This window comes from Mesocricetus auratus, unplaced genomic scaffold (assembly GCF_017639785.1).
Source record: "Mesocricetus auratus isolate SY011 unplaced genomic scaffold, BCM_Maur_2.0 Super-Scaffold_100022, whole genome shotgun sequence".
Classification (NCBI taxonomy): Eukaryota; Metazoa; Chordata; class Mammalia; order Rodentia; family Cricetidae; genus Mesocricetus; species Mesocricetus auratus.
The window spans coordinates 24,072,237-24,099,449 of record NW_024429203.1 but is presented as its reverse complement, the minus strand read 5'-3'; the positions used below and the strand labels follow the sequence as shown (position 1 = coordinate 24,099,449).

The 27,213-nt window shown below is 49.7% G+C and overlaps 1 protein-coding gene across 2 annotated transcripts in view; it reads right to left on the bottom strand.

Moving 5' to 3' along the window:
* Dscaml1 (DS cell adhesion molecule like 1) overlaps window positions 1–16,397 on the bottom strand; it is a 322,600-nt gene extending 306,203 nt beyond the window's left edge. Inside the window, exon 1 of one of the 2 annotated variants that reach the window (XM_013113019.3) lies at window positions 16,234–16,397. In XM_013113019.3, the coding sequence (XP_012968473.2) occupies window positions 16,234–16,279 (46 nt within the window). In that variant the 5' untranslated portion in view covers window positions 16,280–16,397. The remainder of the gene's footprint in view (window positions 1–16,233) is intronic. The other variant, XM_013113020.3, reaches the window with a different exon arrangement.
* Between the last annotated feature and the right edge of the window lie 10,816 nt (window positions 16,398–27,213).

Genomic DNA, 27,213 nt, shown 5'->3' with positions numbered 1-27,213 from the left:
GGGTCAACTGGAGGAATGACTGGAAACCTTGTAGGCTGGCACTGATTCACCCAGCCTTCAAGAGTCAGCCAGTCAAAAAGCATTCACTGAACCCCAATTATTTACCAGGAAATGGCAAAGAAGAGAAAGGTCACCTCTGCCCTATAGGTGTGTCTTGGTTACAGGAATAACAAAAGTCAAAAGTCTCATTTACTGTATTGAACCAAGTCCATGGAGAGGAGGCTACCATAACCCTGTTGCATGAAGGGTTCAAAGTCACCACCTACTGCTGCAATGCACATACTGAGGAGAGACACTGAGGTACCTAGATCCATACTTACTTAGCACCTACTCTTTGCAGCCTGCCTCCCAGACATTTAATTACTTGCACAGCCCAAGGAGGAGATGGCCTCCCTCCCCAACTCCTCTCCTTTCTCTCTTTCTCTATTTTAACTGTTTTTATTTTATGTTATGTATATGAGCATTTTGCCTGTATGTGTATATATGTGTATGATGCCAGAAGGGCATCAGATCTCTTGGTACCAAAGTTACCATGTGGGTGCTAGGTACTGAATCTGGATCATTAGAAAGAACCAGTACTTTTAACCACTGAGCCATTTCTCTACCCCACAACTCTCTTTTCATCGCCCATATTAATTATGATTTCCGTGGTTTTGATAGAAACACATGACCAAAAGCAGCCTGGGGAGGAAGAGGTTTGTTTGGCTTACAGGCTACAGCCCATCATCAGGAGAAGCCAAGGAGCCTGGAGCAGGAGCTGAAGCAGAGACCATGGCGGATACTGCTCACTGACTTGCTACCTGTGGCTTGCTCGGCGTGCTTTCTTGGGACTCAGGACCATCTGCCCAGGCGTGGGACTACCTACGGGAAACTGGGCCCTCCCACATCAATAATTAATCAAGAAAATGCCCCCCCGCAGGTTTGCCCACAGGCCAATCTTGTGGGGGCATTTTCTCAAATGAGTCCACTCTCTCTAAATGACTCTAACTTGTGTCATGTTGAGAAAACAAGCAAATAACAAAAACTGAACCTTAGCCTGAACATGTCCCTTCAGTAAGTGTAGTATACTCAGGGGATCATCCAAGAGCACAGGGCAGTCGCAGAGTTGAAATCTGGAGGCCTTGCTAAGTAGGGTCCTTGTTCTTCCTAGCCTGCAGGTGGCAGGGAAAGGGCCTCACAATCTCGGCCCAAAAAGAATAGGTGCAGGGAGTGGGTTGCTAGCCTTGGAGACGGAAGGCAGTGGGAGTCCTTGAGGGCAGTCTAGGATCCCTAAAGGTGATCAGTGCCTTTTTCAGATGACCTTCTGGGATGTGGAACAAGAGGCCTGATCTTGGTCTTGACTGCCTACAGAAGCCCCTGCCTTTTCGTCATTTCCGGCTCCCCCCTTCTCAACTGGACAGTAAGCAGGGTGGACAAGCCTGAGAAAGACTCCTTGCTTCCTTGATGCTCTTCTGAACCCCACTCTATAGAGCAACATTCTCAGGGCCACCTGGCAGGTAGGGCAGTGTCTGATCTTCCATCCCAGCATCAGGCCTTGGAACCTCCTGCTCCTTCCCTGTTGTGGGAATTGGGGGACCCTACTCAAGGTCCTTCCCTTTAAGAAAGCCAACCCAGAGGAAGCAAGACTTGGTCCCCCACTCTCCCGTGGGAAGCCAGTCCCTCTCCACCAGGCAGATGAAAGAGTAAACAACGGGCTGTTGCTTGTTTAAGGAATGTTGCGGGGGGGGAGCAACTTGACCTCAATTTCCACAACTTTGTGGGGAGGGGGAGAGCCCACATCCGTACTGTATTAATATTCTTGCCTTAACTCGGAGCAGAGCCTCTAGGGAGAATGTACCAGGCAGGTCGTTGAGGAAGGCCATTAAGCCTCATTGGCCAGAGCAATTCACATCATCTCATAAAAAGCCGTGATGAAGCCATTAGCAGCTGTGCTGGAGAAAAAACATCCATGGGCTCCTGGCTGCAGTGTCAGGGGCATCCTCTTAGTAGCAAATGCATTTGCGGTCCCTACCAGGCCCTGCACCCTCAACAACTGAAAGACCCTGGGGGGAGGCAGCATTTCTTGGCAAGCGCCTCACACTGCCTCCCTGTAATAGTCCATGCATGGTTGAGTGTGTCTAGGGAGGCCCTCAGAAGCTCTTGTAGCAGGCTTGTTCTCTGTGGCTGGAATATCCCTCATGGTCACAAGATCAGGCCATTTTACAGACTAAGCCAGGCTCAGTGAGACTTCTCAGCATGCCTATGTATGGGGCCCCATTTTCATCTTCTGAGAGGCCCTCCTAACCAAGATGCATTCAACAAGTAATTGGCATTGTCCCTCCTGTGGCTTTCTGACATCCTCCCAATGGTCTAGGATTGAGTGACCATTGTCATCCTGATCTACAAAGGAGGAGATTGAGGCACTTCCTTGTCTTCCTCAAGGCACACACAACCAGTGAGATCTCTGGGATGCCCACCTAGGCAATTCCACACACATTGCTTTCTTAACAGGCAATGTGTGGTTGTAATGGGATCAATGCAATACAAAGAGGGGCTTCCTCAACTACAGCCAGGCCACACCAACTTCTCCCTCCCTCCCTCCCTCCCTCTCTCCTAGAAGTGGCTCCTAGTAGACTCTAGACATCCCAGCAGTCCCTCTGGATTTCTGGGTGCTTCCTGAGATGGTCTAATCACTTACCACCCCTACCATGTCAGCTTCATGTATGTTCGGGGTCAAACCCCACCAAGGCACGTATTCTCCCCCTGACAAATAAACATAGAGAAACTGAGAAATTTCTCAAACAGATATGAATCCTGGAAGTGTTCGAGTCATGGGAGAAGGCTCCCAAGTGCTTACTGTAGACTTCTGAGGAAGAGATTGAAGGTGGGCAGAGCCCTTGGTGATACCAAGAGCTACACAATAGTCATTGACTCCACTGTCAGCTGTCGGCCTCATTTGGACCGGCCTCACTGACGTCATTCTATTTCTACCAGTAATAGGTAGCTGTTGCCCTTCATCTTAACTCACTGAAGTGAATCATCATCATCATTTCCATTTTACAGATAAAGAAATTAAGACTGAGAAGCTCACTGAGGAGAGTCAGAACAGGAGCCCAGCTCTCACCAGAAGCAGAAGACCTATTTGTTCTGATGGACAATCAAGCTGGAGATGAATCAAGCCACAAAATCCTGGCTTTCCAGGCGTGGAAGGCCCACCTACCTGCTCCCCACCCCGGCCACATCCAAATGCTCATTCCTATCTCCTCCCCCAGCTGGCGATCCCTTCCCCTCCTCTGGCCTCTGAGAACAGCCCTTCCCGGGCCCTTTCTGCTCCCACCAGGAGCATCAGCCACAACGACAGCAGCCCTCCTGCACTTGGAGGTCCCAGAGCCAAGGACACAAGGTTCCCAGCAACTACAAATGGGTAGATTTAATTGATGAATTGACTGGGATTGTCCAGCCACCTGTCAGGGCTGATGAAACAGCAGATTTATAGCAAAAGACGAGTAGCCTCATATTTCTCCCACTCCAGGATGCGAGCTGCTGTCTTCAGAGTGTGGGGGAGCTGGGGCGGATTAGACACACCATTCATTTCTGCTTAAGGTTCTGACAGTGCATTGCCATCATGAAACATCACCCGCAGGTGTAAAACAATAGCATTTTGCACTTAGGTTGGGTTCATATTTTACCCTCACAAGGCACCTGACATCTCAAAATGCAGAAGCCCTTAAATAAACATTAATTTAGCCTCACCCTGTCTGCCAGTGGAAGGGAGTAAACGGATCCAGAAGAGGGAAACTGAGGCACTGCCAATCAGATATCTGGATTTCTTGCCACAGGAAGAAATCAGCCGATGAATAGACGGGGGAGTCATGGTACAGAAGGGAAGTGGCAGGGGTCCACGGACCCAGTCTGACCCCAGAGAGCGTAGTGTGGCCTCTCCGGGACTTCATCTCCTGCTCCTGTTGAGGCCTACAGAGCAGCAATGCTGCGCAGAAGCAAGGAGACGGGGAGCTACAGAGACTTGGAGACAGTCTGCGGGAACTGTTTTCTAGAAGCTCATTGCACCTGCTGTGTGCCCTTATGTAAGTGGCTTAGCCTTTCTGGGGCACATTGTGCTCACATCCAAAAGAGGCAGAGCGAGGCGGAGCAGGAGAAGTAGCATGTCTTACCTGCCTTGTGGGGCTGCTGAGTGTAGTGGGGGGTAAAAGGCCCAACTCCTCTACCAATGATGTATGGGTGGGAGGTTCGGGGCTGCCTGAAATGATCAGGAGAGCTCTGCCTGCAGCTCTCCAGAATTCAAACCTCGGTTTCCTCTGAGCTGACTCCTTTTCCTCCACGGCCCCTTCCCAGGTCCTCCCTGACTCAGGTCTTTCATCACTCCAGGAAACACACACACAAAGCATCAGCTGAGTGTTCCAGAGTATTCCAGGGAAGGTGGAGTTCTCAAAAGGCAAAGGAGAAGCACGCTGCCTTTCAGGTCTACTAAATAGAGAGCCAGAGAGGGCGTATGCCTTGGCACAGAGCTGAGTCTGGGAGGGAGGTATGCCAAGAACAGTTTTCAGATTATAGCTGGGGTGCTACAGGGCCGGTTACCCCACAGGTCAGCCTTCCTGAGCTGGAAGGTGGATGGGACTAGGAGGCTGGCCCAGGAGGCATCCCCAGGAAGCTCACCATGACAACAGTAAAGACTGGCAGTGAGTTGTGTGCACTTGGGGGACTGTGGAAACCTCCAGGCTGGAATGCTGGAGGGCTGGAGAGAAGGGGGGCGGCAGCTGTGATGGCTTGCCACCTGCAGTGGTGGAAGGGGCAGGGTGCCGGCGGCACCTACGAAATGGGAAAGGCACCAAGCAGGATGTCCAGGCGCCTCCTCACAGTGGTGACTGCCCTCATTCAAGTAGATCCCAGACACAGCTCTTAGGAGTCTCTCTGGAGACTCACTGGCAGGGCTGATGGCACCAGGTCCCAGAAAGGGGCCCAACATTTCCTCGGTGGATGCTGGACTGTGCACTGGACATGCATGGGGTTTAGGTGTTTCCATGACCTTATTTAATGTGCACACGGACATGAAAAATAAAGGTTCTTGAGTGAAAAAATAGGAAGTTGGGGGGAGGGGACAATAACTCCTGCAAGTTCAAAAATGTAGGAAGAGAGGGCAGCAGCCAGCCACAAATGTGCACAGGGATTCCCAACTTCTCAGGGGGTCGAAGTAAGAGGATGGCTTGAGCCCAGGCACTCAAGACCAAGCAGGACAAGACCGGATTTCCCAACAAAGAGAAAGAAATAAGGGGGTAGAGATATATGGTAGGCAGGTAGGTATCTAAGTAAGTAAATGTGTAGATAGGTGGGTAGATCAGGAATAAGGAATGGAAGGGGTAGGGAGAAGGCAGGAAGAAGGGACAGAAGGAAAAAGTGAAAAAGAAAAGGAGGAAGGGAAGAAAAGGAAATTAAAAAGAGGAGAAAGTAGGAAGGAAGGGAGGGAAGAGGAAAGAGAGAAAGAAAGGAGTAAAAAAGAAGAGAGAGAAGGAGGGGATAAAGAGGGAGGGAAGGAGGGAGGGAGGAAGGGACAGAGGGACGGAGGGACGGAGGGGGAGGTGCACCAGGCTGCACAGCTGAACTGTCCTATCATAGTACTGAGTTCCTAGTCAGGGACCTAATGATGGCTCTCCTTCACCTTTCTCTCCAAACTAACCCCAGTTAGAAAGGAGATCCCATGACGGCAGACCACAGCTCCCTCCTTAAAGCTCTGGCACCCCCTCTAGCTCTTTTTTCCCTCTGCAGACAGAACCAAGCAAATTTACTGAGAGCAAGGAAAGGCGGGAGAAACCAACCCTTCATAAATAAAGAGAGAGACATTCAGATCAACAGCAAAGCTGCTTCTGGTCAAAGGGGGAAATGGATTTTTAATAGAAAATGGAAGTTATGGGCCTGGCAGTCATGTGACAGACGTCCAGACTTAAACCCATTTAATCTTCTCTACCCATGTAACATTGAACACCACCCGGACGCTGTGTTTCATAAAACAGGCTCCAAATCGCTAGGAGATTAGAAGTGTAGAAATAGCACGGCAATATTTTTAAACCAGAAATCGCCCCCAGGCATCTGGCTGCCCCCAGGGTCACAGCTAGAACCTGCATATCCATCCTATCTACCAACTAGTTCACCCTTAGCTTGTCTGGGCATCACATGGGGGATTAGTTTGGCAAGGAAACCTGACACGGGTGTCGCCTGTAGCAACACCAGTGGTCTCCCACCCACACGCCTAGAGTGGGGTGGGGAGGTGTCTGGCTGCAGTTTAACACACTCCCAGCATTCCTCTGGGGTGCGCACTGAATTACCCCATGCCATCATCACCAGTCATCAGAAGTGACAACCAGAGGGGACTGAAATATTAACGCCTCGCTGCCTCCATGGGGACAATGAGTCATTTAGTTCTCTCTTCCTTTGCAATGTTTACTCCTTTCATTCACTGGACTTTGTGTGGAGCAGTGTTTGCCAGCACTGGGCACCTGAAACACCCACTCAGGGATCTAAAGAGTACTTGCCCAGGCCTAGCACTCGTGGATAGAGAGGGTGGCAGGTCTTCAGAGGAACAAGGATCAGAAGAGAGGGTGGGTCAAGGGGGTAGGAGGACCCTTTTACCACTCAGAGCTGTGAATTTCTGAGGACAGTGGCCCTCCCAGTGATCACTCCATCTCCTGGGCACAAGAGCAGGCACTTACATGGGTGGCAAGTGCCGTAGTTCCGGTGCCACACTCCCTGGGTTTGAATCCCTGCTCTATCAGTTACAAGCAATGTGTGCAACCTCAGGCAAGACAACCGCATCTCTCTGTGCCTTAGCTTCTAAAACTGAGGTGACAGTATCTACCTCCATGACAGTTTTTGGAGATTGTAAGTGTCTGGCACCACTCAAGTATTTGGAGATGTTGTTATGAGCATTATTGTCATAGCAGACAAGCAGGAAGTACTTGTGGGGTAAACGAGTCCTTATGCAATAAATATTTACTGAGCACCCAGGATGATGGTGATAATCAGAATAACTTAAGACAGTGATGTGCAAACATGAATATGTATAAGAATCACCTGGGACTTTGTGAAACATGCAGCACCTTAGACAGCATCCTGCTGCTGTCACAGGACCAGCAATGCTATTTTAGAAGCTAGTGTCCTCTGTCCACACTCAGTAGCAATCGGTGGGAAAAGTCGATGTACCATACTGGACTTCATGTTTCCCATACCAGCAGCATAGTTCTTGTGGGCTTGCTGACAAGCCTTCCCACCATGTGTATTAACTCAACTTGTCAGTGAAGTTAGTCCAGGACAAGTTACATGATCGACGAACAAGCATTGCAGTACCAGTCCCACTATTGTCCACTTCCCCTGATGCCCCCACCCCCAACAACCTGCTGTAGAGTCTCCTAGGTAGGACCCTCAAGGCTTTGCCGATTGTTTTGCAAGGTTGATTGCATCTATGCATTTGCATACAAAGGTTTACAGGTGAGACAGACAGATTGTGTAGCTTCACTCTGTTCTCATGCCCCAGCTGGTGAAACTGGGCCCAGATGGGGAGCAATCATAGGGCCTCTGTTCAGCCACCAGTATGTGCCAAACCCCAGAGGGCCAGCTAGACACCAGAAAACCCTTTTGTGGTTAATTTGCACTTGGAGATAGTGTGAGGCTAGACTCTGGGGAGGAGTGGGTGAGTCTCCCAGACGGCACCACAGTGCTTCCCAGGTAACATGACTTTGTGTTGTCCTTGGGCAAGACGGAGCCACAGGGACCAAGTCTCCTGCCTCCTGCCCTTGGTTTGCCTCCGATCTGGGTACACCTGCTTTCTATTACTGTGTTAAAACACCAGGATCTAAAGTAACTTGGGGAGGAAAGGATTTACGTGGCTCACAGATTACGATTCATCATGGAGGGACATCAGGGTACCCAGAACCGAAGCAGAGAACACAGAGAATGCTACTTACTGGCTTGTTCTCCCTGGCTTGCTCAGCTTGATTTTTCTTCAGTACAACCCAGTATGTCCTGCCTAGAATGGCACTGCCCACAGTGCCCTGGGCCCTGCCACATCTGTCAATCATTTTTAAAAATGTCCTGCAGGCCAATCGGATGGAGGCATTTTCTCAACTGAGGTTCCCTCTTCTTTAATAACTAGCTATGTCAAGTTGACAAAAACAAAAACAAAACAAGAAAACTAGCCAGGACACCTAGGTTCCCACACTGTCCACACTACCGCGGCTACTGAGGCTGAATTTCAGCACCTCCTTGGTGCCAGGCAACCACGAATGAAGAACTCTTTTCTTGTAACATTACTCACTTAATTCTCATGCCAAGCCTTTAATGCAGCCATTGCTCAAAATTCCATTTTTTAAAAAAGGCCCAACTTTATGGATAAGTACATTGGTTCTTTCCTGATGTTTCCCTCTTTCTCGTGTATAGCAGTGTTTCAATGACACCCACCTTGAGTCCCACAGCCACAGACTAGATTTCACTAAGACTGTCACCAAGGGTATGCACTTCACAGAGGAGTATCTGATGCGGGGCAGCAATCTGGAACAGGGCAATTCTGCATTACTTGGGGCCATCTCAAATACTGGATGTTTCATTTCTCTCTCAACCCAATGACAGCAACCCCCTGCTTTAGTCATTGAGATGACCACTCTTTCAAAGCTCATTGAGAATGGCTGGTCAGGGTCTTCCTCGTTCCAATCAGAAACAGCTGTGGGTTTGGGTTTGGTTTTTTTTTTGTTTGGTTTTTTTTGTTTTGTTTTGTTTTTAGTATTCTCAACACAAACATGGTTCTCCTAACCAGCAAGCAGAGAGAGAGCTCTGAGATTCAGTGAGAATGCAGCATCCTCCAGCCTCCAAGGCTCTGGTCCCATTGTCTCCAGGAGGAGTTATGGGTAACAGCTGACAGCTGGGTAGAATCTTTAATCTTCCAGCCCTCTCTAGACAAGGCCTGTCAAAGGAAGGCCCCTTCTGGCCAGAAAGTTCTTTCTAGGGAGTCGGCTCAGACAGCACAGTTGTCCCTAGAGAATCCCAGATTTAGATTGTTAACACTTGAGGGATTTAGGAGATTATTTTCTCCAACCTCTTTCATTCACAAAGCCTAGAAAAGTGGGAGTCACTTACCCCCAAGGACACTAGCTACCGCCTAGACTGGGGTCAGTGCTGGCTGTGGGGTTCCTTCTGTCAGGTGCACCCAATAAAGCATCAGAGGAACTACGGAGGCTCTCCAGCTACAGGAGCAATCCCAGATGTGAAGGGTGTCATTTACAAGTGGCTGATGGGTGACAAGTGGAAGGGGTCTTTGTCTTAATCTGTGGTCCAAAGATGGAGTCAAGATGAGAGTAGAACACACAAGATCATGACAGGGCTGGGCTGGGTGCAAGGATGGGCCCTAAAATGCTCAAGTCACACAGCCAGGAAACATCAACCTTACGGATACTGGGCATATAAGAGGAAGGGAACCAGGTAGAGTAGCTACACAGGGACTATGTCTGGCTGGGAGATGCATTCTGTGTCCTTCAAGGCACTTTCCAACTTTAGAAGACCATTAGCCATGACTAGTAAGATTCTTCTCCTACTTCCAAAACTGGTTCCCAACTGCCCCTACCCCCTTTTGCTCTAGTCAGGCCTCGGTAGAACCAGGCCCATGACCCTGTGCTTTAGTCTTCAATGAGATCACCACAGTGAAACTCTCACAAAAGGCTGTGGATTCTCTAGAGCGACAGTCATCCCCAGGAGCTTCAGTTGGGGCTTATCTAAGTACCTAAGAGGAGGACAGGGCAGATGAAGCAGCCTTCTTCCTACCATGTATGCCACAGGAAGATGGTGGGGGAACGACAGGAAGATGGCTGCTGCAGGCCAGAAAACAAAACTAGGGGAATTCCCCATAGGTGGGGAATGGTGAGGGCATAGAAGGAGATAGGCACAAACAGCTCTCTTTTTGTAAGACCTTCGCCATTACCTGTGATGAAATGATAGTAATTATACCTTAAACTTTAGCATAATATTTATAGGGCAACAGCTGCTTTGCTGTGTTTTTTTCAAATGTGTGTGTGTGTGTGTGTGTGTGTGTGTGTGTGTGTTCATATGTTGTCTTCTCCATGTACAAAGCACTGGCACAATGTTCGGTTTTGTCCCCTTTATTCTTGCACGCCTTCAGTAATACCCATCTGTGAGACAGCTAGGACACTTATCATCCTACCCATTTTACAGATTATAGAATAAAAGCATCTCAACTTGCCTGTGATAGACAAACCAGGCCTTGTTTTCTAGGTCCACAGAAAATAAATGGTTCTCTCTAACCATGCGTGTGGGTATGACGGCTCGAGCACACACACACATCCCTTTAGAAAAATCAGCTTAATGAATATGCAACTAGCATTTGAATAACTGTTCTTAATGAAGATTGTGACCTTGGAAACTGTCAGAGCAAGCTTCATGTAGAGCAAGGGCATGGGGAGGGTGCAAGGGGTGCTGAGCAGACAGGGCGAGGAGCAGCTGGAGCGGCACGGGTGATACCTAAGGCTAATGCTGCTCATGCCACAGCAGCACTGGTCAAGCATCTGTCTAACAGGGCACACGGGCACTGGTCAAACATCTGTCTAACAGGGCACACGGTTGACGTGCTGCAACAACCCCTCCCCCATTTACAGAGCCCAAAGGCTACAACCTGCCAGGGACAACCCTTGATCTCTGGGGCATGTGTTCTTTCTGTGTAGCGGTTTGGTTCATAGAGAGGGGAATGATCAGGGACACCAAAGGTCATGGGCAGTCTCTCAACATCAGACTACCTAGACAACAGAAAGGCTTTCCCCAGGAGGGAGAGACACATCCAGAGCCGCTTGGAGGGCTCACCCTATGAGGAGCACTACACACACCCGGCACTGAGTTAAATCCGTGTTCCTTGCTTTTACTACACCAAGCATACACGCTAAAGATGCACTGCGCAGCCTCAGCCTTCTCTGCAGATGAGAAACCAACCCTGGCTTCCCTTAAATGCTAGACCTCAGAGTCTAGACTCAAGCTCAGCCCTCTCCATTTCCACTGCTGCCACGATGAATGGAGCAAAGGGTGGGGCTGGACTCCCCAAGGACACCCAGGTGTCCACTTAGATGCAGCTCTCTTGCTAAAGGATACCCTGCAAAGTGACAGATTGGAAGGAACTCCTGTCCCCTGTCCTGGTCATCACTTGGTCTTTCTTAGTGTCATAGGACTAAGACAGTTGACCTTGCTAGAAATGTGACTAGACAGGATTCCAAATATATTTTGGGGTCAAGGCAGGAGGAGGAAGGTGGGGGCAGTGTAGGAAGCAGAAGGGGCCTAATGTTTATTGAGTACCAGCCCTGTTCTGGCTACAGTAAGTGCTTTATCTTCCTTAGTCTCACTGCACAGATAGGGGAAAGGAGGCTTAGAGATTTGCCCCCCCTCCAAGACGCTATATGCAGAGCTAGGATGTGCACAAAGGGCTTGATTTGGCTCCAAATTTCCACCATAGAAGTCAGAGCAGTCTTTCCACAACACGTGTGCGCACACTCGTGCAGGCAAACACACACACATATGAAACAGGCAAAAACACTAGTTGAGGTATTGGATAGGAAGAGCAAAGCTCAGTCCTTCTAATTCTATCCATACCCCATGTCCCAAGACCCCACTTAGAACTCCACATAGCCCCCTTTAGAGCATGCACTCCCGGGGCTCTGGTAGGCCGGGACCCTTCTGGACCAGCAAGAATGCAGAAGCACATTCCAGAAGGCCTCAGAAATGCACCTGCCAGAGCGAGTTTTGCTCAGAGCCCCACAAAAACATACAAGGCCATCCCTAGGCCATGCTCGGATCACAGATGTCACAACTGGCTTCCCAAGAGTAATCACACAGCTCTCCTAAATGCGTGTCCTTCAAGCATTACTCCAAACTCTACACAGCCTGCCTGCCTGCCTTCCTACTGCTCCTGTGGAACCATCTACAGGCCCAAACTGCCTTAATCCTGATAGAAGAAGCAGCAGGCTCTGGCTTCATTCCCTCAGAGGCCACCACCCTTCCCAAGGCTGGATATTGACTAAATGGAGGATGAGAGAGCATGGTGCCTCACCCAATACCCCCATCCCATCCACCGACGGTTCTTCACTCCTTACACAGCTTCCTTCCTTCAAATGTTCCATTCCCAACAGGCTAATGTTGCCCCTAGGTTCCCATAACTGGAATCCTGAGGCACCAGAGGAATGACCCACACCCTATATTTGCTCTGCCTCAGGCCGTCTCTGCTTGTTGTCACCCATCCCATCATAATCATCCAGTACCACTGTCTGTCTTAGGTACAGAAGGTGAGAGCTGCCGGGTTTGCTCGGCCAGCACATGTCAGTCTAAACCTTGAAAACCGTACGGAAGCTACCAGGCCATTACTCTCTCATTCCTGTCCATTCCTATTCCATACAAGGAGAATGCACTGCTTAGCTCCTGCCAAAGCTGGGATTGGGATGCTCTTCACAGGACTAGGCTCTTGGCCTGACTAGGTGAGCATGCAAATCCACATGCAAATTATATGCAAATCTAGAGCCTGCTCTTGGGTTCCTGGCCTCCTGCCACCTCTGCTGCTTGCAGCTCACCCTATTCTGGCACCCAGGTTCCAATCAATGTCTTAGGTTAGGGGCTAGGAAAGCACTTCAGAACACTTGGAGATCCTTCCTTGTAACTGCTTTAAATTTCCCCCCAAGAAACATTTTCTCCAAGAACATAGGGGAGGAGAGACCCTCCAGTCTCAGGCCTGAATACCCTGACAGAGCTCTCAGAACAAATAAAGTCATATTTCACCAGCCAACGCAAGGAGCCAAACAAATCGCAAAGATGGACTCCCTGAAGATGTGGAGGAGGTAAGGGCTCTTGTGGACCGTACTTTGCCAAAGGCTCCGTGCCTGTGATGTGCTATAAGCAGACCCTCACCCTGCGTTTGGGGACCCTCTAGCCTACTGTCGCCAGGCCAAAACTGGCTGTTTGTATGTCACCTCCTCCCTCTTTGTAAGAAAAACAGCCATTCCGGCCAGTGCCCGGCACCTGTTCAACTTCGGTGCTGCCTTCGGGTCGACAGCTTACTAGCTTTTTCTCTCTAATTGAGCTCCTCATTCTGCGGCAGAAATATTTTGAGGCAGCGGGCTTTGATGCCCAGGAAAAGGAGCATCAGAAAGGTTTGTCAGGCATCCACGGCAATTGCCGTCTCCTTCGTGTTTGTTATTCCAGTAGCCAGGGTCCCTCTGGCCATCCAGCCCCTCCCAGACATTCACTGGTCCTTTGCTTACTTCCGCTAACTTGTACTTGCCATTTCGAGATTTTAAAAACATGCCCCCAGCAACCCCCCCTTTTAATTAGATGCTGAACAGAATGCTAGAGATTTTTCTTAATGGCCTGACAAAGGCTTTTAATTTGGTCTTCTCCAGAGAGAGGAACCCTGAGTCCCCATCCCAGAGGTTGGGGTGGGAAATGAAAAAAATCAATGCAACCCATTATTTTGGCTTTTAGAAAACAGGGATTTTAGTGCCGAGGAAGCTTGTTCTTTTACACAGTAAAAATGCAAATTCGGGCAACACAGATGCTGGCACGCTGGATGTAACAACAGAGAGAGCCTCGCTGGGGTTCATCTGGCTGCCCAGACCTGGATTTGTTTTGGCAATAATAAGGCAGTTATTGGAGACTCGATAACAGATTATTAAAACACCTTCCCCGTTTAGTTCTGGGGAAACGGGCTGAGCTCGGGCTTCATCAAAAAAAGGTATTTTGAGAGGAATGGAAATAACAGAAGCTTAAAACATTCAATAACTGCTTAATTCCATCCAGAGGACGCTCCATCTCCCCCTGTTTTCTTCTCTCTGCCTGCCGCCTCCCGCTCCTCACAGATGGACGTACAAATTATTGCAAGAGGATATTGTTTTCTGTAACAGGCTGGAACATTCGCATTTACATTTTCCTTGGTGCCGCGGGGGTGACTGGCAACGGGAGAGAAATAAACCACGCCCCATCTTTCTTGCTTTCCCCACATTACATCTTCCCCAGCCACCTCCACCACCCACCTTACCATGCCACCCCAAGCAGAACGGGCCCCTGGGGATCAGCCTGGCACCTAAGACCCAATTAAGGCACCAAGGAGAAGATAGGCCTGTCTGGCAAGGCTGCCTGGCACCCAACACAGATGCTGGTACTCTGAATGGCAGGGGAGCCAGGGATCCGCAGACCCAAAGGCCACCCAGGGCTGCCATACCTGGTAACTCTTATCTACCCACAAGACCTACTAGCAGCAACTTCCTGCTGAAGTAGGAGAGGGTTCTGCCCCTCCAGCTGTTGCCCTGTGGCCTTCTGGGCCTTTCTCTTCTCCCACCCCCATCTGCTCCTTCCCTATCAAATAACTTGGGCTTCATTTATTAATGCAGAGCTCCTGGATAGGGAAGGGTAGTGTCCTGCAGGTGTTTGTGAAGGGTCTCTGTTGCTGAGAAATGGACTATTCCTGGGGCAAGGTTGGGGACAAAGCAGCTAGCTGAGTGTGGCCGCACCTCTGGTCTGTGTTTCTTGCCTGACAAAATGGAATAGGGATGGGGGTTGGAGTGAGAGCTCTGGAGAGAGAAAGCCGCTCCTCACCTTATGTATATTTAATATTAACGTAATTAAAGCTGTGAGCTAAACCAGCCTGCTGGGGTGGAGGGAAGCAGGAAGAGCCCCGGGAAAGAAAACTGGGGTGTATAGTGGGGGCGGGAGGCAAGCTTGGGGCCTAAGGTGGGATGAAGGGATCAGTTCAGGGGGGCAAAGAGATATACAACCTAGACCAGCCAGCCTTAGCGGGTTACCCAGTGGCACCCATTGGACCTGAGAAAGTCCATTACTTTGCTCACCTTCTAAGGCCACCCACTGCCCAGAACTCGGATCTTCTGGGCAAAATCCCAGCAGACTAGGCCATCAGACTAGCTCTGACCCGGCCATATCTACAAATAAAGGTTAGCATCCTCCCCCACCTACTAGGCATTGCTTTGGGCTCTGGCAGAAGACTGGACCCATTCCTGGGCTCTTGACTGCCCTTCTCCATCGCCTAGGGGGCAAGAATTATTGTTGGTCCTGGCCAACCCAGGCAAAGGGGACGGAAGGATAAGCTGCCCTCAGGCGCGAAGGAGAAAAGTTAGAGGGTTGAGCAGGTAAAGCCGAGGAGCGTCTGTGCTCTACAGCGCAAGGGCGCAGAGTTCGGCCGCCTCCTCTCCCTCCCGCCATCTGCGCGCCCGGGGGCACGTCCTCTGCCACAGCCTAGAAGCTCAACTGCCCGCACTGGCCAGGTCCCGATTTGGTGCCCAGGTTGGTCACGATCGTGAATGCCTGCCTCTTGCCAATCCCTCAGTCCCGGCTACCTCTTAGATCAGGTGCGCGGCGCCCCAGGAGCTAGTATGGATATGCCGGACATCTGGACCCACCTCTAGCGACCTTTTCTCTCCGAGGAAAGGGACACGCCCCCCCCAGTCTGAACACTTGTCCCCTGGTCCAGCAGACCAAGCACTGGAGAGGAGAGTCTCGCACTTAGGGGCAGACTGCCTAAGGTGACCAGGGATACTCCGATAGCCGGGGCTAGCGCCTGGGGTACGGCGTTGGGATATAGGTGAAGGCGACACTTGGGTCTGAAGAACAAACTTGCTGTCCGAGGAAACCCCCGCCTCTCGGGACCCCCAGCTCTCCCAGCCCTGTACCCAGCCAGGCGCGGATAAGCACCATGCGGTGCGCCGGCATTTGCACCAGGGCGGGGGTCGAGGGCGGTCGAGGGGCGCACGAAGCTACAGCAGGAGTGAGCCTCCTTAGGTCCGAGACCCAGTTACCGAGGGCTCCCGGATGAAGTCTTGGTCCTAGGACCACCTGGCTCGCGGGGCACCCCGGGGTCCAGGCTCCAGCAAGCCGCGGGAGCGGGCAAGCAGCTGGGGGAGGGGGCCAGGGCACAGCTGCAGGCAGCTAGGATGGGGAAACCGGGGGTTCCTTGGCCACCGCCCCCCACGGGCGCGCCCCTAAACGGCAGGCGCAGGGGGGCTGGCAAACGGTCCCAGGCTGACTCTCACCCTACCCTTCTCGCGAAGCCGCCCCACCCCTCGCGCCCACCCAGCGCCATACACCCGAGTGGGTCCTGCACCCGGGCACCTGGAGCCCACCGGGCACCGCACCTCGCCTCCAGCCGCGCGCATCCCGACCCCACCGCCTCCACCGCCCAGCCTCCGGCAGCGCGGGTCTCACCTTTGTGTAAAGAGTCCAGGAGCAGGAGGAAAGTTACCAGCCACATGCCATAAAGAGGCCCTATTCTCCGGGGAGGTGGTCCTGTGGCCGGCCGTGCGGCAGCGCCTCTCCCCCGCTCAGCGCGCTCCCAGCCGCCCGCACTCGGCGCCCCGCTCTCTCTGCTCCTCAGCCCAGCGCACGGCGGCGGCTCCTCCCTCCTCGGCTCCCCGGCTCCTGTCATCCGCGGGGCTGGGCTAGGCGGCCGCTCTCTCCGCCCCGCCACCCCACTACACCCCGGGTGGTGAGCGCCACTCCAGCTCCAGTCCGGGGGTCCCTTAGCCCCTCAAACTCTGGGACAGAGGTGGGGACCCTGATCAGACCGTCTCGTCTTGCTTCTCTGGCTGAGAGAGGAGAGGGGTCCCTGTCACCCACAGGCTTTGAGCCTATGGTCGCAGAGAGACATATGTCATACATTTGCCAAGAGCCCACCATTCACAGGGCAAAGACGCTGGGTTTCTCCCGGCTGGGTCATCCAAAGCCATTGCTTGCTGTTTATTTTGGACTCAGTTTCCCCCACGAATGGGGGAGTAGGGGTACTTTGGGCAGCATCTGGGCTAAGATCTTTGAAGACATCTGGTACTCCCCATTCCAAAGCTCAAACCTGCGTGCTGCCACAAATCTTTAGCCACTTCTGTAAGTCAGTGTCCTGGAGAAGCTCACTCAGTCCACCCCATCTCCGGCACTGTCCATATTCGCACTAGCACCTAGTACATTGTGAGTTTTTAAGTCATTTACAGTGCACAGATAACGCCTGTTCCTTATCCCCACCCAGGCCCCATCAACACAGCTTTCCCACTTCCAGAAAGTGGTCAATGGGCATGAGTGAGGAGAGTACCCCAGCAGTGTCAATGGGCATGAGTGAGGAGAGTACCCAGCAGTGTCAATGGGCATGAGTGAGGAGAGTACCCCAGCAGTGTCAATGGGCATGAGTGAGGAGAGTACCCCAGCAGTGTCAATGGGCATGAGTGAGGAGAGTACCCCAGCAGTGTCAATGGGCATGAGTGAGGAGAGTACCCCAGCAGTGTCAATGGGCATGAGTGAGGCAAGTACCCCAGCAGTGGTCAGTGGACATGAGTGAGGCGAGTACCCCAGCAGTGGTCAGTGGACATGAGTGAGGAGAGTACCCCAGCAGTTACCAAGTGGAAACTGAACACCTGCTGAGCTCTGGGGCAGGCACCTTTGCGTGGCTGACTGATGTGGGAGGCTGGTGTGGTGAAAGTCTCCTTTTGTCTCAATTCTCAAATAAGAATCCACACAGGGTCCAGGGAAGAGGTCCAAGTAGCCGTGAGGATAAAGTAAGTGCCAGCACTAGAATTCTCCATGCAATCGGTCTGGTAGGAAGCCTTGGAGATCCTGTTTCCACCTTAACCCACTTGGCTCCAACTGTGTGTGCATTTGACCCGACTTTCTGAGAGGTAAGGGTTGGGGGAACTGAGGTGCTGTTCTAACAGAGAGGCTTTACTCCCCCAGATTTCTCACTTAAGTTCAGGTGAAGAACCAGGTTTTCTCATTCCCAGGTTTTGCCAAAATATGTCTCACATTTAAACTAAATTTTGAAAACTGTGCATTTATTTTTTAAACATGGTAAGATTCATCAAATGTGAAGTTGCCTTTTAAACCATTTTAAATGTGTGTGTGTGTGGTGTATGTACTTGTTCCTGCGTGTGCAGCTGCATGTGTATGTATGTGTGTAGACCACTGGTCGTTAGGTAATTTTTTCCTGCCCCTTCAATCTCTCTTCAGCTTATTTTTTGAGACGGGTCTCTCACTAAACCTGGAGAATCAAACGCCATGCTTTTCACACAGAAACACTTTACAGACTGAGTTATCTCCCCAGCCCTCATTTTACCTCTCCCCTTCTTAAAGCTCACTAATAAGTAAATCTCCAGTGTTGTCCAACCATTTTCCACTTCCCATATCTAGAGCTTTTCCTTCAAACCAAGGCGAAACTCTTCGCCCATCACACTGTACTCCCCATTCTCCCTCCTCCCAGTCTCCGGAACAGTCACGTGTCCTCTCTGGCTATACATTTCACTCTTCTAGGTATCTCATAATGAGTGGAATGCGTAGCTTTGGCCCTTTCATGTCTGCCTGAACACATGTTTTCAAGGTTGAATCGTGTTACGGCACGTGTCAGAATTTCATTCCTCTTTACGGTTGAATAGTATTCTATTGTGTGTCTACACAGCATCTGTTTATGCACTCATCCATCAAATGCACACTTGGGTGGCTTCCGCTTTGGGTTCCTGTGAATAGCGATGCTATCAACACAGTTATAAAAAACCATCTCTGTGTCCTTGCTTTCTATTCTTTGGGGTATAGAACCAGAAGGGGATTTCTGGATCACGTGATAATTTTATGTTTAACTTTTTGAGAAACTGTCGGACATATTTAATTTTTTAAGATAGCATTTTGGGAGTTTTAAAGGACTTTCACCAGCAATTACTCTGTGTAACTCACATAAGGCCTGTTGAAGTTTCAATAGGGCTCCTTTAAAACTGGTTAGGAAATTGAGGCTCACACACTATCTCCAGGCTTGTACCAAAAGCAAGACCTGAACCCAGGTCTCTGGACCCCAGCAGCTGCTTGCTCTGTGTTATGCAGCCTCCCTGGTGGCTGAGCCCTCTGGTGCTAAGCCAGCACTCTGAAGCATATGCCTTTTGGTAGGTGACTTGTCTGCAAAGGCACCGTAGAGCAACAGAAGCACAGAGGTCAGTTTGCAGGGGATGCTTGAGATGACCTGGTCCAAAGCTGTGCTTTCCGGGTGGGGAAACTGGTTCACTGCATGCGGAAGTCTGAGGTCATACAGGAAGTGACAGAGTCCACTTGTCTTCGCTCCTGTCTTGTCTTCTGTCTCCTTCTCTCACCACCCTAGCCCATAGGACTCTCGCTTTCATTGTGTGCTTTCCTGCCAAAGGAGATACTCACGGAGAAGAATCCAGTTATTTAAAGCTAAGCCTATTGACCCAGAGCACCTGGTCAGGCTGCGCCTAAAATAAACCGCTAAGTCAGACAGGATGAAAGAGCTCTGTCTGCTGCGAGGGGACAGGGCCAAGAGAGGGCCCGGGATGATGGCACAGCTGCTCCTGCTCTGAGCCTTCAGGCTGGAAGAAAAGGAGGCCTCTTCTCCCCATCAACCTCAAGTGCCCCCTAGATCCCAAACGTCTCCTTCCTGCCCATTATACACAACCTGTGTGTTCCCCAAGGGCTGTGCTCACTCACCACATCTGCCACTTGAAGAGGAGCAGACTATTCTGAAACAGAAAGAAATCTAAGGGAGGGCAGGGTCAGGGACTCACTCTAGCAAAGAGACTCGCCGACATTGCCCTTAAGAGTGTGGCCTTGCACGCAGGCTGTGTTCTCAGTCCAACTCTGCCACTTGCTGCAGAGTCCCTTGGGAAATGTATATGTGTCAGACCCTGGTATCCTCACCTGGAAAGTGGACACAGCTCAGCATCGCTGGCAGGAAGTCATGCGAGAATTAACTAGGACAAGCCTGGTGGCGGGCACAGCATGGCACAAGTAAATATTACTGATGTCATTGGCTTTGCTCACAAAGACCTTGGCTCATGTGAGCTGTGGGGTAAAAACCGATCTGCTGGGAGAGAGTGGGGTATCTTCTTGCACTCCCACGTTATGATAAGGCCATAGCTAAGGAGTTGAGGACCCCAGCAAGTGACTGTAGAAATATGGAGAGATAAAGAATCAATCTGATACAGACAGAAGGGAGGGAGAAAAGAGGGAGGGAAGGAAGGGAGGGAGGGAGAGGGAGTGGAGGGAGGACCTAGTAACAGACAGGCCTTACGTTTTCTGTATTGCTGTTTTCTAGATTATGTTCCTCACTGGAGCTCGAGAAAAGCTCATTGTGAGTGACAGGCTAGTTCAAATGTGTTCAGAAGTCCCCTTTTCTTTCCCCTTGTTTGGGGGTTTCCTACAGTGACAGAACCCTGAGGGGGGGATGAAGAGCCGATCCAGACAGTTTGTTCCTTCTTAATTCCTCCACAGTCCCAAACCTGGTGGAGACCCCACATGCACACATAAGTCTACATATACCAGTGTGAGAGCAAACACAGTCACCCAGGCAAACAGGCATATGCACAGGTAAACATAAACACTTAATGACAGGCCCACCTGTGCTTGGCTGGGATTTGAATGCAGTCCAAAACTTCATTTTGGCTCTTCTGCACGGAGCTGAAATGCATGGGATTGGTTTCTTACAGGGACACCACTTAACAGCAGGGAGAAATTCCTAATGTTTTCTTGCACTGGAACTCTGAACAAAGATTTTTTCTAACTACTGTCAGTTAAAGCAGCTTCTTGAAGTCACAGGGAGATTGGAAGGGGAGCCCTTTCCAATTCAGGTTAATCATGGATATTTAGGGGGTATTATTTTGCCATGTTGTATTAAGAACAGGGCCATCATGAGAAACAACAGATGTTTTCATTGTTTAACTTAGACAATGAACTTATGTTTTTCGGATACTTCTCTACAAAAATAATGCCATGTAATTATTTCAACAAAGCCTTCATATGTGCTCAGACATTCTTGGGCAATTTCAGTATAAATATGGCTTTCATAGAAGGAATCAATACTGAACCAGGTCGATCTTAAAAACTTAACACTTGGGGTTATGTAGCTAATTTGAGATTGACCTTCGTGGTGCTTGCTCATTGATTGGAAGAGGGGAAAGCAAGGATTTTCCTGCTCTCCTCCCTGTTTATAATAGATTTCAATGCTATGCACAGAATCTTGGTCTAGGATTCCATGGCATCAGTGTCCTCAAACATCTGTGTGACACTGGGCAAGTCCCTTAGTTATGTTGGTCCCCTGTTTCTTCACCTACAGTGAGAGGTTTGAACAAAAAGAACCTTGGATCCACCCCACATTGTGTGTGTGTGTGTGTGTGTGTGTGTGTGTGTGTGTGTACCTCGGAATGTGCATTCTCTCTAATCTCTCTAATGCAAAAAGCAGGTAGAATTATAAATTTTTAATCACAGATAATCAGAAATAAACAACAATACATAAAACAAACACTGATTCCCACCTTTACAGTTTTTAAAAAATGTATTTACTTTATTATGGGGAGGCATGGGATATCAGGGGACAACTTCCAGGAGCTGGCTCTCTCTTCCCACCACAGAATCAAACTCAGGCTGTCCAGCTCGCACAGTGGTCATTCCACCCACTTCCATCTTTTAAGACAGGATGATCTACCAGATTATAGACTATGATGCCTACAGAAAACACCACGTGTGTCACCAAATGATCCAAATCGAGTGCCTAGAGGGAAGGACGGCCTTGGCCATCTTCCACATGTCCTAACAGCATCTGGGATTGTCCATTTATTCTGGCCTCACTGAGCAAGAACTAGGAAGTGCCAAGCTCCTCCCCTTAGGTGGAGTCTCCAGTGCTCACGTTGTTCAGCCTCCTGCCTCAACAATGACCCCAGCAGGAGTCTAGGGCTATGGAGGCCCCCAGGAAGACTGGAGTCTCCCCAGCTGTGTCCTCCCTTCTACGGTCTGGTCTCAGCTCACAGCACTGAAGCTGCCTGGGAGGTCAACCGGGGAGGCCTTAGGAAGTGTGGATGAGAGAATTCTCTCTAGAAGTGAGACTGGGCTGGGCTGGACGGTATATGACATACAGACAGAGATAAATAGCAATACCCCAAACAAACAAACAAAACTCAGTCTGTGTGTCTTCCCAAGTTATCCTAAGGTCTCTGATCTACTCTTCTTCATCCAGTTTTACTTAACTGTTCTCCATACAAAACAAACAAACAAACCAGTGAGCAACCCCTCTAAACCTGCTGGGTGTGGTGACACACACCTTTATTTATTTATTTTTTTGCTTTTTAAAAATTAATTTATTTTTTACATTCCAATCTCAGTTCCTCCTCCCTTCTCTCCTCCCACTCCCCCCCACCCCCCACCTCACCCCTGCCACTTCCCATCTGCTCCTAGGCCTCCCCTAGGAAGTCTACTAAGTCTGTCCCATCATCTTGTTGAGGCAGGACCAAGGCACCTCTCCACCCCACACCCCTTTGTCTAGGCTGAACAAGGTATCTCTCCAAATAGAATGGGCAGCACACACCTGTAATCCCAGCACAGGGGAAGGAGACAAGCAGATCTCAGTGAGTTCATGGTCAGCCTCATCTGCATAATGAGTTCCAGGCCAGCCAGGACTACATAGAGAGACCCTGTCTCAAAACAAACAAACAAACAAACAAACAAATAAGCAACAACAAAACAAACAAACAAATCGATGTTTTAAGATCCTTCTCCAAAGGCTAGTCCATTAAGTATAGTCCTCAGCCCTCATCAAAGCAACTTTCCTTTGTAACAGGCAGGCCACTACAGAAAATCACAACCAATCAAAACGAAGAATAATTGTGGAGCCCAGGCCCAACTGATACATCTACAACACAACTCCTGGATGGAAATGATTGCAGAAAAGGGGGCAGAAAGCTTATAAGGATAGAAGAGCAAGAGTTTGCTCTGAGATTGTGTCTCTTAGGGAATGTCAGAAACTACACCCGTAGTAGTTCATGACTGCATACAAATAAGCGGGACAAGGACAGCAACAACAGACCCATGAACACGGACAGAGAAAAGACCTCAGCCCTACACAAAGAACCACAGACAGCTAAGAAAAGCTGAAAGGGAGAGAAATGGTTTTCTTCAGAGAAAAGCACACCAATTGGTTACCTAATGCCAAAAAATCAGCTCTAAAAACATATACATATAGCAGCATTGTATAAAAAATACATATACAGTAGCATTGTATGAAAAATACATATACAGTAGCATTATATAAAAACATACATACACAGCAGCATTGTATAAAAAATACATACACCTCAGGAGGCAGAGGCAGGTGGATCTCTGTGAGTTCGAGGCTGGGCTGGACCGAAAGCCTCCAAAACAACACAGAGAAACCTTGTCTCGTAAAAACCAAAAAAAAAAAAAAAAACATACACAAGTAATATTGTATAAAAACACACATATAAGTAGCATTATATAAAACATATATATACAGTAGCATTGTATAAAACATACATATAAGAGTAACATTGTATAAAATATACATATACAAACAAGTAGCACCATATAAAAATATACATACACAAGTAGCCTTGCATAAAAACATACATATGCAAGTAACATTATACAGACTGAGAAGTTGTGCTTATGGATTTAAGAACGAGTGTGTTTATAAAACAATAACTAATGAAAAGGGGGCTATGAATTAGAAAGAGCAAGAAGGGGTCTATGAGAGGGTTTAGAGGGAGGCGAGGGAAGGGGAAATGATGTAACTATATTATAATCTCAGAAATAAAGGAATGGAAAAAGGAACCTCCGAGCACTCTGCGCCTTTTCCATCTCTCCAGTTCCCAGGCCCCTCGGTCCCCATGCTATGTGCTGTCCTTGTGAGGCTAGCCCTCTGGCATGGCATAGCAATCTCTCTCTGCTGGCCTAGCATTGACAGCAAGTGGCCTATGGCACTGCGCTTACACCTTTGTTGTGAATTGAGGCCCTTTCTGCACTCATATGAGCATCTCTGGTGAACAACCCTCCTGGCGCTACAGGATCCCTCCTGGAGCCTCTGTAAAGGGTGACTGTCTCACAAGGTGAGACATCCTACATCCCTACATGTCACAGTCCCCCAGGTGTGGCCTTCCTTCTGAGTCGGAGCCCTAAGCTTGGCAGTCCTCACACTGGCATCTCTGTCCTCTCAAGGCAAGCCCCTGGCAGGGTGCTGGCATCTACAGACCTACTGACCTCAAAGCCAAAGAAGCTTTGCCAAAGGCGTGCTCAGCCTACATCACTGCCATCTTTCGGGAGCTTTGCGGTGGTTCCCAGGGCTTTATGTCTTCTTTTTCTAAGATCTTCACAAAATAAGGCCAAAGACCAGGCCTGATGATGCACCTTCAATCCCAGCACTCCGGAGGCAGAGGCAGGTGGATTTCCTGAGTCTGATGCCAGCCTGATCTACATAGTGAGTTCCAGGAGAGCCAGGACTACACAAAGGAACCCCTCTCAAAAAGGAAGGAGCCATGGGGTAGGGTGGGGCAGAAAGGACCACAACTGCTTTTGCTGTTTATCCAAAATACAGCTTATAAGGGCTGTGACGTGCCCGAGGACAGGCTTGCTGTGGAGCTGACGCAGATCAAGTTTGGGACCCTCCAGGCTGAAGACTGTTACTTCTAAGCTCAGAGCTTATGAGACGGGGTGTGGGATGACCCGACTGATCTGCAACCATCACTATGGTTCCTCTTTTATTCTCTAGCATGGGGGGCGGGTCTGGTGAGCATTAGGTATCTGGCTCATTTTGACTTACTCATTGGGACATGCTGTGTAGTTCACAGGCAATTCATGCCTCTGTCCCATGAAAGGAGGAGTTTGCAGGAATACTCTTGCAGCCCCAGAACAGCCCACCTGGCTTTGCTTTTCCACAAGGTCTTGCTGTGGGACCCAGGCTAAACTTGAACTTACGCGTCTTGAGTGCTCGGATTACAGAAGTGCCCCACAGCACCAGGCTTGCTCAATTTATGACACAAAGCTGCAGTGCTATGGTTTAAATCCCACAGGCCAGCAGACTTTGCTGCCGGGCGGGGGGGGGGGGGTAGGAAAGAGGAAAGGAGAGAGGGAGAGGAAAGAGGGGGAGGGAGGGAGAGAGAGAGAGAGAGAGAGAGAGAGAGAGAGAGAGAGAGAGAGAGAGAGAGAGAGAGGAGGGAAGGAGGGAGGGGGAGGGGGAGAGGCAGGGGAGCTCAGGTGTAAAATAGACGGAGCCAGCAGCTGGTCTGTGTAAGCTTGGAAGCACAAAGAACATTTCAGAGAAGGGGAGTGTGGTAGAGGCTCATCAGGCCTAAGGGAAACGTGTGACTGTCCAGACTTTGAGATATTTGTAAGTTTTTTCACGGCTTGTCAGTCTTACTTTTTTGTGTGTATGCATGTGTGGATGAGCCTGTCCTGTATGCGCACATGTTGATGTCAGGTGTCTGGCTCTGTCACTGTCCACTTTGTGTTTTGGCACAGGCTCTCTCAGCGAACCTGGAGCTCATTGGTCGCTGTGCTTGCTTCTGCCTCTCCAGTGCTGGGATAGCAGGTGCCTGCAGCGCCAGCTTCCCTGTGGGCGCTCAGGGATCCAAACTAAGGACCTCATGCTTGCACATCAATCATGGCACCAGCTCAGCGTCTCCCCAGCTCCATCGTCATTTTTATCGTTCTAAATTAGCAACCACATTTTATCTATTTTTAAATATTTTTAAAATAACTTTATTTATTTTATGTCCCGGCCGGTTTCCCCTCCCCCATCATTCCTCTGTTCCCATCCCCCAATCCACTCTCCTCCTTTTCAGTTTAGGGAAGGATAGACCTCCCATGAGTATCAACAAAACACGGCTCATCAAGTTGCAGTAAGACCAAGCACCTCCCCATGCATTAAGGCTGGGCAAGGTGACCCAGTATGAGGAGTAGGGTCCTAAAAGTCAGTAAAAGAGTCAGAGACAGATGTTGTTCCCACTGTTAGGAGTCTCACAAGAGGATCAAGCTTCACAACTGTAACATATATGCAGAGGGCCTAGGTCAGTCCCATGAAGGCTCCCTGGTTGTTGGTTCAGTCTCTGAGAGCCCCTATGAGCCCAGGTTAGTTGATTCTATGAGCTTTCTTGTGGTGTTCTTAACACCTCTGCCTCCTACAATCCTTTCTCCTCCTCTTCTGCAGGATTCCCCAAACTCCACTTAATGTTTGGTCTACATCTGTTTCTAAATGTTTTTTAGGAGATTTATTTTATGTGTTAAGGGTGTTTTACCTGCATGTGTATCTGTGCACCACATGCGTGCAGTACCTGTAGAAGCCAGAAGGGGGTGTTGGATACCTTGAAACTGTAGTTATAAAGCATCATTAGCTGCCTTGTGGGTGCTGGGAATTCAAGTCAGTCCTCTGGACAAGCAGCCAATGCACATAACCACTGAGCCATCTCTCTAGCACCCTGCCTACTCTCCAATCTGTAATTTCTTTTGTTTTCTTGAGACTCAGGCTCTAGAAATCCTAATCCATTCCAGGGATTTCCTTGGATCCCAGAGTGGCCCAGAGCTAGAGCCCTCCTGTGTCTTCAGTCCACATGTGAGTTACAAGTTCATGCGGTGCTATGCATACTTAACATTGCCACCTCCCCGGGAGGAAATCTTCCTCCACAGTGAAGAAGACAGATGCTAAGGCAGTGCCCATGGTCACGACCTCGGCTTGGATGATGCTAGAGATAGAAAGTCTGCCTGCTTCTCCACAGGCTTGGCCTGTTGGTGCTCACACTGGAGAGTCTCAGGACAGAGGAGACTCGGTGCCACCCTAAAGTCCTCCAGTCCCTCTTGCCACTGTGACGGGGGGTGTTGGTAATAGTGACATAGTGGGTCAATCCCACAGGGTGCAGAGCTCCAGGGCAGAATGCAGCAGTGAGGAGAAGGAGCCCAACCTCAGGCCACCGTGGCATCGAATGCCAAGTCCTTAGCAAAGTTGACCCCATTTTGAGCAACCTCAGCTGACAATGTGAAAAGATCAAGTATGGCATTTCCCAAATGTTTCATCAGAAGGTCACAGATGACCGACAGAAACTTATGGTCAATGGGTTTGGAAATCCCTGGGCTAGCTGTAGGCAAATGGGTTTCTCCGGGGGGGGGGGCTGCAAACCTGCTGGAAGGATGATGAGACTTCATATTCCAGCACAGCAGGGGGCTGCTTGACTTCTTTTGGTCAAAAAATCTTTGTCCTTTTCCTGTATACAAGCCACCTGTGACCCACAAAGGAGGCATCCCTAGGGCTTCCGCATTTATTTCTTTATTGTGGTGCTCGTGACTGAACTCTGGCCACTTGACTACTGACTACCAAGCTAAGTCCCCAGACCCATCTATTCATTCTTTTAGCTGTTTTAAACACTGTCCACC